General features: G+C 32.2%; 1 protein-coding gene across 1 annotated transcript; it reads left to right on the top strand.

Moving 5' to 3' along the window:
- The first annotated feature begins 6,641 nt into the window (after positions 1-6,641).
- slc35d4 (solute carrier family 35 member D4) lies at positions 6,642-17,997 on the top strand. Its single transcript, XM_030123013.1, has 12 exons — positions 6,642-6,827; positions 9,036-9,085; positions 9,813-9,890; positions 10,012-10,093; positions 10,792-10,869; positions 12,619-12,661; positions 14,774-14,810; positions 14,921-14,955; positions 16,310-16,392; positions 16,459-16,551; positions 16,633-16,697; positions 17,788-17,997. Exons 1-12 carry the CDS (start codon positions 6,756-6,758, stop codon positions 17,978-17,980), a joined length of 909 nt encoding a protein of 302 aa, XP_029978873.1. The 5' UTR covers positions 6,642-6,755; the 3' UTR covers positions 17,981-17,997.
- The last annotated feature ends 203 nt before the right edge of the window (positions 17,998-18,200 follow it).

The following is an 18,200-nucleotide window of genomic DNA, read 5'->3' as shown; positions in this document are numbered from 1 at the left end:
AACAAACTGAGTTAAATCAAGTGAAACTAGTCGATAATATGGAACAAACTCCCCTGTCCACATGAAACGGAAATAGCCGCGGCTTCGGCCTGTAAAGAAACACACACTGACTTATTCATCATGTATTAAACATATATTTGAATCATTGGCAGTAATATGAGGTGTTTCTGGTTGCAGGCGTCGACAAAACAACAATTATTTCCTGGTTAGAAATAAAGGTTTGTTAATAATAATAATATAATAAAACTTAGAATAAATAGTGATCAACAAAATGATCAAAAAAAATGTACAACTGAACAAAAAAAACACCCAACAAAATGGATAAAAGTGAACAAATTAAACCAAAATAAATTAAAATCATCAACAAAAGTGAATAGAAATTAGCTAAATTATCACAAAATGAATAAAATAATCCAAAAAGTGAACAAAATATTCAAAATTTTTTTTAAAAAATGAAAAAATATTCAAACAAAATATACAAAGATTAACTAAATAATTACAAATTAAATAAAATCATCAATAAATTTGTAAAAATGACCACAGTAATCACAAATTGAATAAAATTAAACAAAATAATCAACAGAATAGTTACTTCCTGGTTAAATAAAGGTTAATAATAATAATAATAATAATAATAATAATAAATAATAATCAAATATAATAATAATAATAATGATACTTTGAACAAAAATAATCAACAACAATGACCAAAAAAATCTACAACTGATACAAAAAAATCCAAAATGAATAAAAGTTGAATAAATTAATGACAATAAATTAAAAACTTATCAACAACTTCAATAAAAATGAACAAATAATCCAAAAATGAACAAATAATCACAAAACTGAATATAAAATAATCCAAAAAAATTAGCAAAAATGAACAAAATATTCAACAAAAATATACAAAGATTGAACTAAATAATCCCAAAAATGACTAAAATCATCAACAAAATGAGCAAAAATGAACACAATAATCAACAAATTGAATAAAATGTAACAAAATAATCAACAGAATAGTCAACAAAATGAACAAAGTAATAAAACAACATTCTGATCATGACTAACAGTGCCAATGTGGGCGTTGGATTGTGAAGTCGCTAAACGAGTCCGACCGCAAACACAAAACACCGACTAAAGTTACTCACTCATTGAACGGGTTCGTGTCTCTCTCAATCAAAACTCTAGTTCTTACTAGTCTCTGAGAGGGATCTGAGGTAGATAAGAAACAAACAAAACAAATGAAGAAAACAAAACAACCGACCACATTCAGGGTCTAAAACGGAAACAGAAAATGAAAGACTTTTATTAAAATATGATTCAAATCCACCTTAAAATCGTGTTCTTCAACGTCATCTGGATCGACGATGATTGATCTGGAGCAAACCTAAAGGATCCTCTGGTTCTTCTGAAAGATACGATAAGATAAGATAGATAAGATAAGATTTAAATAAGGCTAAGATAATATTAAAATAGCTATTGGCTAAATAATATAACATAAGGTGAGACAAGAAAAAAGAATATGAAAAAAATAGCAAAAACTAAAAAAAAAAGAAAAAAAAATTAACAGAGCAAAATATTCCAAAATTTAAAAAAAAAAAAAAAAAAATCAAAAAACTCAACAGAAGTTTACAAAAACTGGACAAAATAATCAGCAAAAAAACCAAAAAAAATTAACAAAAACACATCAAAACAACCAAAAATATGAAAAAGGAGTAAAATGAACAAAAAAAAAACAAAATAATCACCTTGAAAAAAAAAACAAAACAAAACTAACAGAAAAAAGAATTTAAAAAATTAACAAATGAACAAAACATATACAGAAATTCAACAAAATAAAAGTAAACAATAACCTCAACAAATGTTTACAAAAAATTACCAAATAATCGACAAACTGGACAAAAATTGAATCAACTAATGTCTTTTTTTTTAATGAACGAAAAACAAACAAAATAATCAACAACCTGAACAAAAATTACCAAAACAGTTTATAGAAATTCATAAAAATGAATAAAAAGACAAAATATTTTTTTTAAAAAAATGAAAAAAAGAGTAAAATGAAGAAAAATAAATAAAAATTTCGCAAAATAATGAAACTGAAAAAAGGCAACTACTTAAAAAAAAAAAATCAACTAAATGAAGAAAACGAAATACTAAAAAAATAATAATGAACTCAACAAAGATGAACAAAAAAACAAACAAAACAATCAACAAACTGAATAAAAATGAACAAAAAATGAATCTGAAAATGTTTTAACCATCAAATGAAAACCTACAGATGTCAGACCTGGACTCAAATTAATTATTTCTATTTTTTCTTAAAAAGGAGCCAAACTGAATAATCGATCATCGACATATTGATTCATTAATATTTAAGTGGATGCAGGTCGATGCGATGAACCCCAGACCTTCATTAAGTCCAGTCACGTCAACGACTATGACACAAGGTGTTAATGAGTGTGATGTAACAGGAAGTGGGCGGGGCTGAAAGGTGTTACCTGTCCTTAGAGGAGGAGGTGACGCGGTACCAGTGTGTTGCTCAAAGTAATACTCCTCCAAATCCAACAACAGAGAAAACCTACAAAGAAATGCAAACAGAGACTGCATGAGGAAAAAAAAAAAAAAAAACACATTCAACAACAGTAAAACGACAGGAACAGACCGTTGAACATTTACTCAGGTTTCAGGTGTCAATGAAAGAACCATTATTTCCTGGTTAAATAAAGGTTAAGACTTAGAATAAATATGATCAACAAAATGAACCAAAAAATCTACAACGGAACAAAAAAAACACCAAAATAACCTAAAATCATCAACAAATGAGTAAAAATGAGACGAATGATTGACAACTTAACAAAAATGAATGAAATAATCAACAAAATGAACAAAAATTATCACAAAAATGAATACAATAATCCAAAAAATGAGCAAAAATGACCAAAATATTCATCAAGGAACAAAATGAACAAAATACCAACAAAATACACAAAGATTAACTAAATAATCACAAAATGATTAAAATCATCCAAAAAATTTGTAAAATGACCATAATAATCAACAAATTGAACCAAATTTAACAAAATGATGATGAACAAAGTCATAAAACAAATTGGTCTTGATTAATTCAGTTCTTCAGAACTAATCAATTGGCGACTGATAATGATGTATAACACACAGAAAAAAAACTTTCATAGTTCATAACTGAAGTTCAGCTTTAGGTCCCATTAACTTAGCTAGCATGGAACTAGTTATCCTAACTAGTATTAAGTTAAGGAGACAGTACATACAGAAAATTAATACACATCCAACACAATCATTCATCAGTGGTTTGATGATTTCATCTTGTTTCTGTCAAATTATTTAAAAAAAAAAAAAAAAAAAAAAAAAATAAAATGAACAAAAATTTAACAGAAAAAAAAAATAAGCTAAATAATCAGACTGAATGAAAATGAACAAAGCAACCAAACTGAAAAAGTAAAAAACTTTGAAAAAAAGAACAAAAACAATTATTCAACCAAAGACAAGACAATCAACAAACGATCACAAAAAAATGAACAAAATAAAACAAATAAACAAAAAATGAATCAAATAATGAACAAAACCCAAATTACATTCTATAATTATGCATTATAATTAATGGAAAAACAAACAAAACAAAACAATCAAACTGGAAAAAATGAACAAAATAGTTAAAGAAATTCATGAAAATTAACAAAAAAACAGCAAAATATGAAAAAAAGAAAGAGAAGAATATATAAAACAAATCAAAAAAGAACAAATGAACAATATAATTTAAAAAAATTAGCTAAAAAATTTACTAGTGTCATATTTTTACATCATTTATCTTGTCTTTTATGTTGTTATCCTCATGTTTATATTTATCTTATATCGTTTTTGTTTCATCAAATCAGCTCTCGACTGATTTAGTCGTTCGGAAGTAATCGATTAATCGCCGCAGCTCTGGTTTAAATATGACATGTCCATCAAACGGAACAAAAACTTCTGCAGTTCACAACATTAGCTTAGTTTAGCTCCTGGAAAAAAAATGAACAAAATAGTTTTAAAAATTCATGAAAATTAACAAAATCATCAAAATATGAAAAATACAAAAAAGAAAAGAAAAAAATTAAGAACAATATAATTTTAAAAATTAGCTAAATATTTTGCTAGTGTCATATTTTACATCATTTATCTGGTCTTTTATGTTGTTATCCTCATGTTCATATTTATCTTATATCGTTTTTGTTTCATCAGATCAGCTCTCAACTGATTTAATCGTTCGGAAGTAATCGATTAACCACCGCAGCTCCGGTTTAAGTCATGATGACATGTCCATCAGACGGACACAAACTTGTGCAGTTCACAACATTAGCTTAGCTTTAGCTCCGGTTTACTTCCACTAGTTCACATTCTGACCAGGCGGCAGTTAAACTGGTTCAAAGCCGCAGTGCCGCTGGGAAAGCCGGACAAAAGCACCCGTCAGCTGCTGGTCCACTGAAGGCCACCAGTCCGCATCCCACGGCGGACACTAACCCGGACCGGACTGACTGGGTCCGAACGGGTCGGTCCACGTCCGCGCGAGTCACAAAAACAACACACGCGCATCACACGGACCCACAGCCGGCCTCACGCGCCACCAGCCCCCCCACACTGACCTCTCTTTTGTCCGTTCTGGCGTCTTTAAAAACGCCATGACTGCGCACCACCTCCGCGTGAAACCGAACCCCGAGCGGCCACGGTCCGGATCTGTAAACACGGAAGTACAGCAGAGCACGTGACCGACTGCAGTGGAAAGCTATGAAGAGGTTGTCACTCTGAGGTGATTTCAGGAAACAGTCACTACAGAGCTGAAAATGAAAATAAAGCACAGCAATCAGTAGTGTTTTTACTGACAGAGAAAATGTACATTAATCTAGAGTCTGTTTAAGTTTTTTTTCACGTAAATTAATGACGTTATTGGCTCTAAACCGCGTGACCAAACGAAGGAAATCTAAATGAGGGGTCACTCTGAGGTGATTTCAGGAAACAATCACTACAAAGCTGAAAAAACAAAATAAAGTGCTGCAATTAGTCGTGTTTTACTGTCAGATGAAATGTACATTAATCTAGTCTGTTTAAGTGTTTTTTCACGTAAATGAATGACTTTGTCATGACCAAACGGAGGAAATCTATGAGGAGGTGTCACTCTGAGGTGATTTCAGGAAACAATCACTACAAAGCTGAAAACGAAAATAAAGCGCAGCAATCAGTTGTGTTTTACTGTCAGAGAAGATATACATTAATCTAGAGTCTGTTTAAGATTTTTTTCACGTAAATTAATGAGTTTATCGTCTCTAAACCACGTGACCAAACGAAGGAACTCTCAAATGAGGTGTTACTCTGAGGTGATTTCAGGAAACAATCACTACAAAACTGAAAAAGAAAATAAAGCACAGCAATTAGTCATTTTTCTGTCAGAGAAGATTACATTAATCTAGAGTCTTTCTTTTTTTCTTTTTTCGTAAATTAATGACTTTATTGGCTCTAAACCTCGTACCAAACGGAGTAAATCTCAAATGAGGTACCACTCTGAGGTGATTTCAGGAAACAATCACTACAAAGCTGAAAAAGAAAATAAAGCGCAGCAATCACTTGTGTTTTTACTGTCAGAGAAAATGTACATTAATCTAGAGTCTGTTTAAGATTTTTCAACATAAATTAATGACTTTATCGACTCTAAGCCCTGTAACTAAACAGAGGAAATCTAAAAAGAGGTACCACTCTAAGGTGACTTCAGGACATATCAGTACAAGCTAGCAACAAGCTACAGCACAGCAATCAAATGTGTTTTACTGTCAGAGAAATGTGCATTAATCTAGAGTCTTTTAGACTTTTTTCATGTAAATTAATGACTTGTCGTCTCTAAACCATGTGACTAAAAAGAGGTCTCACTCTGAGGTGATTTCAGGAAACAATCACTACAGAGCTGAAAAACAAAATAAAGCGCAGCAATTAGTCATTTTTCTGTCAGAGAAGATATACATTAATCTAGAGTCTGTTTCTTTTTTTCCCCTAAATTAATGAAAGTCACAGTGGGTCCTAATGGGTCAAGAAAAAAAAAACATAGGAAAATAGATCATTTTCACTTGGAAAAAAATATGCAAAATTCAGAGGATAATATTGTAATAAATGGTGATAAATCACTTAAGAAAGGTTAAATAGAGAGAAAATTCAGGTACTGCATTATGTATTTATTGTGGTTCGAGGCTAAAATTAGGAAATAGTTGTTTGATTCTTGTATTAAGTTAGTGATAAAGGTAAAAGCACTGAGGGGTAGGTTTAAATAAGTTTATACTTCCTCCTACTCCTTTTGGACCATGCAAAATTCAGATTTGTATGTGCTTGAAGATAGATTCTGTCTATTTAAATGCTTTCTTTGTTTCTTTTGCATGTTTGAAATAAATAATAAATAAATCAAAAATCAATAAATAATAATTAAAAAAAAAAAAATTCAATCGTGAACTGACACAAAAGTCACAGTGGGTCCTAATGGGTTAAAACAAACAAACAAACAAAGATAAATCCATGTTTCACATTTTTCCGCCGGAGTGATCCCTCCTCCTGCTCTAGTCGAACTCTGCGCACTAACGTCTTGACGTGTCACCGGGGACCGCGCAGGGAAGTTCCATCCTGGTTCCGTCCACTTTGACAACCGGGTCGGAGGAGCTGGTGGGTCGGCTCCGGGACCATGTCCGGGCCGCGGAGGGCCGCTCATCATGCAGTGGAAGCGGCAGCTGGGCGGCCTGGTGTTCAGCGGCCTGTTCACCCTGTTCTACTTCACTAACAAGGTGAGAGAGAAGAACCAGAACCAGCGGCTCCTGCTCCAAAACTACCCGGAAAACTGCACCTCTACCCCGGCCTGACTTCAACAGGCGCCGACCAGCACTTTATTCCACATCTGCACGAATATTCACATGAATCTGACAGTTTTAGTCACATATTCATACTCTGGCACAATTTAAGGGAGCACTCGCAACAGGAAGTAACAAAGTGATCACTAAAAAAACAACAAATAATCACTAAACGAGAAAAATAGCAAAACATTGAACAGAATATCAAAAAAAAGACAAAAATTAGCAAAATAATCAAAAATGGAGGAAAAAAATAGGAAAACATTGAACAGACTATCAAAAAAGACAAAAAATAGCAAAATAATCAACAAAATGGAGAAAAAAAATAGCAAAACATTGAACAGAATATCAAAAAAAGACAAAAATTAGCAAAATAATCAACAAAATTAAGGGAAAAAAAGCAAAACATTGAACAGAATATCAAAAAAGACAAAATTAGCAAATAATCAACAAAATTGAGGAGAAAAAAAACAAAACAAACAAAATATAAAAGACAAAATTAGCAAAATCTCAACAAAACTGAGGAAAAAAAGGAAAACGTTGAACAAATATTAAAAAAAAGACAACAATTAGCAAATAATCAACAAATTGAGGGAAAAAAAGCAAACATTGAACAAAATATAAAAAAAGAGAAAAATTAGCAAAATAATAATAAAAAAACTGAGGGTAAAAAGCAAAACATTGCACAAAATTTAAAAAAAAAAAAAAAAGAGAAAAATTAGCAAAATAATCAACAAAATTGAGGGGAAAAAAAGCAAACATTGAACAAACTAGAAGCACTCGGAGAGCGCAGACCTCTGCCAAGGCTGATCAGTGCCCCCCCCCCCCCCCCCCCCGTGGGCCCCCCCACGCCAAGGAGGTTATGTTTTTGCCAGGGTTTGTCTGTCTGTCTGTTAGTGTGCAACATAACTCAAAAAGTTATGGACAGATTTTGATGAAATTTTCTGGTCTGCGCCCCCCCCCCCCCGATCACCACCAAAATTTAATCATTTCTTCCTTATCCCATTTCCAACAAACCCTGAAAATTTCATCCAAATCTGTCCATAACTTTTTGAGTTATGTTGCACACTAACGGACAGACAAACAAACCCTAACAAAAACAACCTCCTTGGCGGAGGTAAACATGAAAAAAGACAAAGATTTGCAAAATAATCAACAAAATGAATATATTTGTGATGAAAAAAATTACAACATGAAAAAATTTACAAAAAACATTTTTAAAATTTTTTATTATTTTTTTAATGCAATGTCGCTGTACAAGGGACAACATTTTAAAAGTAAAAACTGTCAAACTTTTGTCGCCTATAGAAGACAAAATGCATTTCTGGATCTCAGGAGGTTATAATAATAGATTATTATTATTATAATTATTATAATAATAAGAATTTACTAAGGATTAAGGATTGGTAATAATACAGATGCAAAACATTCATTTTTTACTTGACTAATAATAACATACACCTAAACCACCACAAAAGCCTGTTGTCTAAATCTGTTTTCTGTCTTGTTTTGTGATTTTCATTACAGACCAATTGCACTCATCTGTAGAATGTGATAAAGACATAACCCTGGGAGAAAATGCTTTGAGATGAATCCTAAAAATGTGGATTAACAGCTGAGTTTAGCATCAGATAAAGAGAAAATCCACCAAAAAATTGAGTTAACGTTCAGTTTTATTGCTCTAAAAACATAATGTAATTCATTTGAATGACGTGAATTCCACTTTTCATGTTTTATTTTAAGAAATTTCATATCAGGGGTGTGAAACATAAGGCCCGTGGCCACAACCGGCCCGCCAAAGAGTCCAGTCCCTGTTGTGGGATGAATTGGGTGAAATGCCAGAAATGACACTGAAGTTAACAGTCAGTTCAGGTTCCACATACACACTAATAGGATCTAAAGTGGCTCAGACCTGTAACACACTTATCATAATAACCTGACAACTGCAGATGTTTCTTTGTTTTCATGAACACTTGAGTTTAAACTCCAGTTGTTATTAGATCCTTGATGAACGTGTCGGCTGCTGTTCTACATAACTACATCCTAATGATCACAGAAATAAACAGATATGGAATAATCTGGAGGAAAATCATGTATAAGATAAGGTTTGTTTATAACTATATCATGTTTGTGTGTGTTTTCCAGTTCGTCCTCTCTGTTTTAAAGTTCACCTTCCCGACATTATTCAAGGGTGAGTCATTTTATCGTCACATGAACTGCAGATTTTTGGCTCAGATTCGTTTTTGAGTTTTTCTGCTAATCTTTGTATTCCATGTATTTGTACTATTTTATTATTTATATAATTTCACATATTTGTTTTATTTTGTGTGTATTATTTGCATTATTGATGTATTTTAATTCTCCTGTTTGTATTATTCCATGTATTTGTATTATTTTGTGTGTATTACCATGTATTCATACTGTTTTATTTGTATTATTTATATTATTTTACTTGTATTATCCTTGTATTTACACTGTATTATTGATATTATTCTATTTGTATTGGTCCCTGTATTTGCACTGTTTCATTTGTATTATTCCCAGATTTTTAGCTTTATTTGTATTATTCCCAGTATTTGTACTATTTTATCTATATTATTCCTGGTATTTTTCGTTTTATTTGTATTATTCCCAGTATTTTTAGTTTTATATGTATTATTCCTTGTATTTGTACTATTTTATTGATATTATTCCCAGTATTTTTAGTTTTATATGTATTACTCCCTGTATTTGTACTATTTTATTTGTATTATTCCCCATATTCGTACTGTTTTATTAGTATTACTGCCTGTATTTTTAGTTTTTTTTCTATTATTCCCAGTATTTTCAGTTTTATATGTATTACTCCTTGTATTTGTACTATTTAATGTGTATAATTTCATGTATCTGCAGTATTTAATGTATTTCCTGTGCTTTTTCCAGATGGCAGACTCTTATCGGTTCCGTCCTCCTCCTCCTCTCAGTGAAACTGGGTTTAGTGGAAATGAGTCGAATCAACAGGTGTGTTTTTTGTTTTTTTTCAGACTTTCACATCCCTGTTCTATCTCTGTGTTCTATCTGTGTTCTATCTCTGTGACAGGTTCTGTTTGACGTTCTATTGCGTTGTAACTTTCTGTTCCAGATCGGCGGCGCTGTCGTGGCTTCCAGGTTCGGTTCTGTTTGTCGGGAACATTTACGCCGGATCCAGAGCTTTATCCCGAATCGTACGTTGAATAAAACTGAACCCGATTATTATTGTATATCTGACGTTTTTGTGATCATTTTAGGGTATCTGATTCTGACAAAAAGTTTTTCTTGAAAATGTAATTTTTTTTTTCCCATTTAAATTTATGTTTGATTTTTTTTCTCATAGATATGAGTTATTTTATTCTGACAGAAAATTTAGGACTTTAGAATTTTTACACCCATTACAAAAAGTACATTGTAACAATTAAATAAAATATAAAGTTTTAAATTAAGGAATGGAATGGAAAAAGAAATAAGTAACAAATAATAATACAAATTTAAAACCAAAATTTTTTCATTAAAAAAAAGTTTAAAAATATATAAATTACCATTTTGAGCATTTCTATCACCATTAAGAATTGTGAATTGAAAGAAAATGTGACTGATCGACATTTTGTGGTAAATTTCATATAATTTATGCCTTTTTCTCTAAGAACATTTGATTTGTTCAGTATATATTAGGGCTTTTTTTAATCTCAGAGAAAATCTTGAAATTCTGAGTTTTTTCTCTAAACCTCTTTCATTTCATCTAAAGTAAACGTGGTTTGGATTAAACCTGGTCCCAGACTTTGGAAACTGGTCTGGATTCTGGTCTTTGTGGTTCTTACTTGTTGGATTTCTTCGCTGAGTTTTCATTCATCTTCATCTTTTTTTTTTTTTTCTTTCTTCTTTGCAGGACATTCCGTTCTTCTTCACTCTTCAGAATTCCTCTCATGTTGTCAGTTACATCATCCTGAAGGTCGTCCATAGAGAGGTGAGAACAGCACAAGGACCTGCTTCACTTCTTTAATCATCACAGTTTCTTCTTTAATCCAACTCTGTTTTTTTTCTAAGCGTTTATAACCACCACTAACCACCTTTTACTGTCATTTTCATCCTGTTGAATAAAAACATGGATTAAAGTTCTTTTAATATTCGTTTAGAAAACTGTAAATTAACAAAACAAACACTAAACCAGACCTGTTTTCATTCCACCTCAAACAAAGCCTGAAATTCTAATATTGTAGTTTCAAACTCTCACCAGCAGTGGGCAGCCGTACCACAACACAGCTTATTCTACCAAACCACCAACAATCAACGCTACGTTTCCACAGACTGGATCGTCACTGAATAAGTATAAAGCTCATTTTTTCCACACATCTGTATTACGGTATTAAGGTTTTCTTCAAACTAAAACTCAAGGGATCGCACTGTTAGCTTAGCTCTGTTAGCTTAGCTCTGTGTTTCGATAGAAAACAGCCACAGTAAACCACTAGCACCTCGGTTTACTGTTCGGTTTGTGTTGTCAGAGCTGAACTAAAGATCTGTTTGGAATCTAACAGTCATTAGCAAAGATAATAACATCCCATAATAAATTCAAACCCTCATAAGCCTCATTAGAGTCCTGCACCGGGGTCAGTACCCGCGGGTACCCGCAGGTAAACTGTAAAAAACAGCAGGGACAGGTAAAAAAAAAAAAAAAAAAAAAAAGAAGAATTTTCCATGGGCACAGGTTAAAAATTTAACGAATACAGGTGGGTAGTGGGCACATGAATATAAAGATAGCTTTGCAGCACCTGGAGGGTTCAAAATAATAATAATATAAGAATAATAATAATAATAATACCAATAATGTGCATTAACCCTGTGTGATGTCAAGTATGTGCAATAAGTTGTGCCACAGCCTCTGTTCTTACAATAATATAATACTAATGACAATATTTATCAAATAATGAACATTTTGATAGATTTGTTCATAGATAGACATACAAGTCGCTTTTCCAGTGACCCTCAAATTGCACAAAGATAACTTGCGCATAAAAATTTACCTAATTGAAAAAAACGACAATTTCGCCAAAAGTCGCATTTTTCGTTAAAGTTTTGCGCTGGCTAGAGGTGGTTTTCGGGCATAGCGCAATGGTATGTATACAAAACTGCGATGGAAAGACCTTTTTATACGCACTATAGTCGTGAATTAAAAAAACGGATGTTGACGTACGTTACAATAGGAGAAGGAAGAAGAAGAACATGTCGCGGTATGTGTGGACACACCAGGAACCCAATCATTTTTAATTTAGTACGAGATAGAGGGGTAATATATAATAATAATAATGATATAGCTGTAAATCAACACCATATTTACGTTCTTCGCTATGTTTATGGAATGACTTCTCGTGTCATATCGCGATAATAAATAAGACAAATCATTGCATTTGTGATTAATTGGAGAAACCGACCTGACACACTTCCTGTTTTTTTCGACATGTAGTAATATCGGTAAGTTTTGCGCAGATGTCCAATGGAAAAAGCGACTAATGTTAATATTGTTATAGTTGTAATATTGTGTCTATTCAAAATTATTGTATTATGTCTGTTTTATTTTATTCTAACTTTTAGTTCAGTTTACTTTTGTCATTTTATATTACCTCTCTTCTTATTTTTTTCTGTACAAATCGTTTTTTTTTTTTGTTTTTAATTCATATTGTTACACACTGACAAAACACTGTTCTAGTTCTGATTGTAGAGAATGCAGTGGCTGAAATTGATCAGGTTTTGTCCTTATATCAGTAGAATGTTTTCTGAAGCCTTATATATAAGATAAATAAATAAAAATAAAAATCACTGTTTTGTCTAAATGTATAACTCTTGGTTTTGCAGGCGTCTGTTTGGATGCTGATTTCTGCCGTTAAACCTTCCTACTGTGACCCTCAGGTAAAAACCAATCACTAAGTTTTAATACTAATTTTAATGACGTTAATTAACGGCTAGTAAATCTGTTCCAGTTCGACAGTCGCCGGGTATCGATGGCCGTCGCTCATCGTCTCTGCGTCGGTGAGGGTCAGTTTTTGATTTTGTTGTTTTTTACCAGAATACTATGTGTTCTGTTAAAACTCTCCACTGTGTAATTATTATTTAATAACACTTTACTTTTGCAGACTAATTTTTTTATGTACATTTCTTTGATTACCATATTGATAAGATATTGTCTAGCGCATATTGTACAAATTGCGCTTCTAATTGTGTACCAAGGTTATAATAGTTTTGGATTTTTCATTATAGTTTAATTTTATTTAATTTTGACTTTTTTTCTCTAATTCAGTTTCAGTTAGTTGTTAGAGCAGGTTTTGCTAGTTTTTTATTAGTTTTTGGGGTTTTTTTTCTAAATGTTTTGTTTTAGTATTAGTTGTAGGACTGGATTTTTCTTTATCAATAGTCGCTTTTCCATTGGACATCTGCACAAAACTTTACCAATATTTATTAAATGTCAAAAAAACAGAAGTGCATAATGTTGGATTATCCATTAAATCACAAATGCAATGATTTGTTTATTTATTGTCGTGAGATGACACGAGAAGTCATTCCATAAACATGGCGATGAATGTACATGTAAACATTTCAGGTTATTCACATTTTATTGTTAACGGATAGTTTGTAAATGTAAATATTTTCATAATTTAATGTTTTTTTCCACTAAAAGGAGGAGAAAATTTGGAGTTATTATTTGTAGGTTATTACGCTGTTGTTTTACTTTAGATCACAGTTGGTCTGTATTTGGTACCTGAACTAAACGAATTCGACATCCCTTGACTGGTAATATATCTTCAGTGTAATTTTTACTTTGAAGGGCCGTATTGGACCCTTGGGTGAGCTGTTTTTGAAGCCTCACTAGTCACTTTTCCATTGGATATCTGCGCAAAACTTTACCGATATTTACTAAATGTTGAAAAAACAGAAGTACGTAATGTCGGTTTTTCTATTAAATCACAAATGCAATGATTTGTTTATTTATCATAGCAAGATGACACGAGAAGTCATTACATTAACATGGCGACGAACGTAAATATCACGTTGATTTGCACATATATTCATTATTATTATTATATTTTACCCCTATTTATCCCGTACTAATTAAAAAATGTTTCAGTTTCCTGGTGTGTCCACACATACAGCGCCATGTTTCTTTAAAACTCTTCTTCTTCTCGTGTTTGTACGTCCGTCAACATCTGATTTTTTTTTTTTTTTTTTTATTCACGTGACTCTAGTGTGGGGAAAAAAGGTCTTTCCATTGCAGTTTTGTGTGATATACCAATTGTGTTACACCTCAAAAACCACCTCTTGCCAGCGCTAAAACCTTTTAATCTAAAAATGAGTTTTGGTGAAATTGGTCATTTTTTCCATTAGGCAAAGTTTTATGCGCAAGTTGTATTCGAGCAATTTGAGGATCAATGGAAAAGTAACTAGTGGGCAAAAAAAAAAAAAAATCACTACTTTTATTCTGGAAGCATTTGACTTGTAGACCAGTGAAATTAATAATAATTTCTTAATTATACTGATATAGATTGTCTAGATGTTGTATTGTACAAACTGCTGTTCTAATTAATAATATGTATAGTTGGAATCTATATTTATTTATTTATCATTTTTCTGTTCTGTTGATAATTTTTTTCCTGCTTCTTTTATTACATTTGAATGGAGCGACTGTAACACAATAATTTCCTACGGGGGTTAATTAATTATTTGATTCTAATTAATTCCTACGGTTTGTACAGGTTTTCCAACTCCATCATAAATCCACTAATCTGAGGTAAAAACGTCCCACATCCGATTCTACGTTCGCACTTTTTTTTTCTCACTGGACTCAAACCTGAGGAAACGGTTGTCTGATGTTTGTATTTCAGTGACATGCGAGCAGCAGTGCATTAACTATGTGTTCAGGTGAGAAGAAGCGACAGTAAATGACCTCATCTGATGGGGTTTACAGGCAGTAAACGTCCTAATAATAATAAGAAATAATAATAATAATATAAGGTGTTGTTATATAACAGTGTGCGCTGTTGGCCGTCGCTGCTCCATCCAACAGGTAAGAGGAGTTTATTCCTTCATAGACACATTTTTATTAATTCTTAGGGTTATATTTGTTGTCTTTTTCATCTTAATTTCCCTGTGTCTCTTTTCTAAAGCTCATTTTAAGGATAATCTACCTTTAATCTAGTTACAACCCGAAAATATGAAAGTTATTTGATTAGTTTGTTTTCTTATCTAATTTCTATTCGTATTATGCATCATGTGTATATTAACAAGTTTTGTTTTGTTATGTTTCTACATCTTATTTTGGTCTTTTTGTTTCTTTTTTTAAATTTTCTTCACACAGTTTCATCATGGGTTTTCTTTTTTTTTTCTTTAAACTTTCGCTCAGGAACAAAATCCAGCTTTTAAACTCATCTGTGTTACGTTTCATGTTGTTGCGTGTTTTACTTTTCATTTTATCGTTTCATCCTTAACCTTAACTTCATTTCAAATTCTGCCATTTTTAACCTTTTACCGTATTTTCCTCATTTTGTATTTTATGTAATTTTGACTTTCACCATATTTTTGTCTACTTTTGTCATTTTTTGCCTTTTACTGTATTTTTGTCTTTTTGTCACTTGTCATATTTTGTCATTTTGTATTTTGTTATTTTTACCCTTTCACCATATTTTTGACTTGTTCTGTTTTTTATGTAATTTTTATCTTTACTGTATTTTTGTCTTTTTTCCATTTTTACCGTATGTTGCCACTTTTACTTTTTACACTATTTTTGTCTTTTCTTTCCATTTTTACCTTTTACCGTATTGTGTCATTTTGCAATTTACGAAATTTTAATTTTCATCATATTTTTGTCTTCTATTGTATTTTTTTGTCATTTTTATCTTTTACTATATTTTTGTCTGCTTTTGTATTTTTTCCATTTTTACTTTTTTCCCTATTTTGTCATTTTATATTTAATGTAATTTTGACTTTTCACCATATTTTTGTCTACTTTTGTATTTTGTCAGTTTGACCTTTTACTGTATTGTAGTTTTTTGTATTTTAGGTCATTTTCATCTTTTACTATATTTTTATCTTGTTGTGCTCATACATTTATCTGGTTGTATCGTCTTTATCTTGTTTTATTTTCTATATTTTTAACTTTGAACTCATTATTTTGTCCTTTTTCTCATTTGTCATCTTTTACATCGTCTTATCAGTTTTTTTTCTTGTTCCATCTTGTACAAAAACCCCTAAATCACCTCTTTTCTTCAACTTCCACCCTTTAAACTTGAAAATATCAACCTGACCAATGTACGACGTTTGTGTTTCTAACATTTTGACCTGTTTAACCCGTCCTACGCTGAACCGTCTGCTTCGTCTAACCCCGGTGTTGAACCCAGATCACAGGTGTTTTCTGGCTGCAGGTGACCTGATGGCGGCGTTGGCCTTCCCGTCCCTCCAGTCCTACACCTTCCACTGCGGCTGCTGTGCCAGGTTCAGACTCGCAGTATTTGACTCTACTAGTCCTCACACCTCCGTATTTCATTCCTGTCTCCGTTCACTCTGTCCACAGCGCCCTGTTGGGTTTCTGTTGCTATTGGCGACGGTCAAACTGAAAAGTGGACTGTCTGTTGAACACCTGAAGGTCTGGATGTTTGTGGCCAAGGTGATGAACGCTCTCATACTCGTGTTATGGTCACATTGTATTTTTATTTTATTCCTTATTTTTTGTGGTTGTTATCTCCAGGTTTCTGCCATGTCTCTGTCTCCGTTTATGTTTGACATGGACATGAATGTTAACAGCTCTCATTGGTAAGTTCTCCCACTCAGCATTTATGGGCTTTAGCAGAATTAACACCTTTAGGTGCCAGAGTTTTTTACTACCCCCCCACACACCACACACAAAGGAGAGGCAAACGGGTATTGTTTTTGGTTCAGTTTGTTTGTTTGTTTACACTCTAGCAGCAAAACTATTGGTTGAAATTCATACCAAATTGGGTTTATAGATTACCAGTGACTCAGAATAGATCTCATTACATTTAGGGAAAAGTAAGTCAAAGTCCAATTTTTTTATGAATTTTTAAAAACTTTTTCCCCCCATTTACGTATAATGGGCAAAATTTCACATGTCTATTAAACATCAATTTTGTTTCAATTTACCTTCAACTTTGCACATATATAGACACAACTGATATGCTGACATCAGCACATGCATAGACATGATGACATCGCTGGATTGATGCCAAATTAAGCTAAAATATGTGTTGGGGGGCGGGTTTGTTGCGTCTGGAACCACGTGTTTTTTTAAATATTAAATTTTGATATTAAGTTTTCAAAAAGCTGCATCTTAGACGTGTTTAGAGATAAAGTTATACTGTAAATGAGAAAAATATTGGATATGACCTAAAGTTTATGATGGGAGTAAATGTGCTCATCTAATTTGCATATTGTGATGTCACAGGGTGGCAGCCATATTGATTACATAACTTTTAGTAAAATTTAAATATTTACATGGAAATTTTCTTTATGTTTTTTTTGTTATCTTATCCTTAAAATAAATGAACTTAAACATTAGCATAAAGTATAACATAGTAAGTTTTAGTGGCACTGATGTGAGTCAATTCCAGTTTTCCTTTGTCTTTTGAAGGCTTTTATTTGTCAGTAGTTATCTAAAAAGTCAGCTGTTTAAATTTTCATACTGTAATTAATAGTACACATCTGTTTATGTATGTATTATTGGAAAAGCTTTGTTAATCTTATTCCCATTTAACTGTTGGATCATCACATCCACTTTGTTGAATGCGTTTTGTTGTTTTGTGCTTCTACATTTAATCCTGGTTATAAATGAACTGTTCATTCTATAAAAACCTGCCTGAGCTTTTTTTTTTTTTCTTTTTCGTAGCGTCATCGTGAGTCACGTCGGCGAAGCCACTGTTGGTTCATTCAGAGAGAGAAACCTCAGCTGTAACGACAAAACGCCAAACGGACAAATTGCACTTCAGAGATTAACGTTTCCATCTTTCAATTTGAATATTTTCTCACTGATATATTTTTTGTACTTCTCTCAGACGTGTTCTGATCAATTCCTGATTTAATAAACTATGTTTATGTATATCGTGGTGTTTTTTTAGTCTGACACACATGATATTTCACTTTGTCTGCTTTTTGGAAAGAGACTGTAATGGTTGTTTGTACAATTACAAGGGTTTAACGATGGATCTTTTTTTTTTTATTCCTGTTGTCTTCCTTTTCTAATATTAATTCAGAAAAATTCAGAAAACACTGCAATTGAGTAAAAAAAGAGCCTACTATTTG

Source organism: Sphaeramia orbicularis, chromosome 20 (genome assembly GCF_902148855.1).
Source record: "Sphaeramia orbicularis chromosome 20, fSphaOr1.1, whole genome shotgun sequence".
NCBI classification, from domain to species: Eukaryota; Metazoa; Chordata; class Actinopteri; order Kurtiformes; family Apogonidae; genus Sphaeramia; species Sphaeramia orbicularis.
This window is presented reverse-complemented; position numbering and strand designations above follow the sequence as displayed.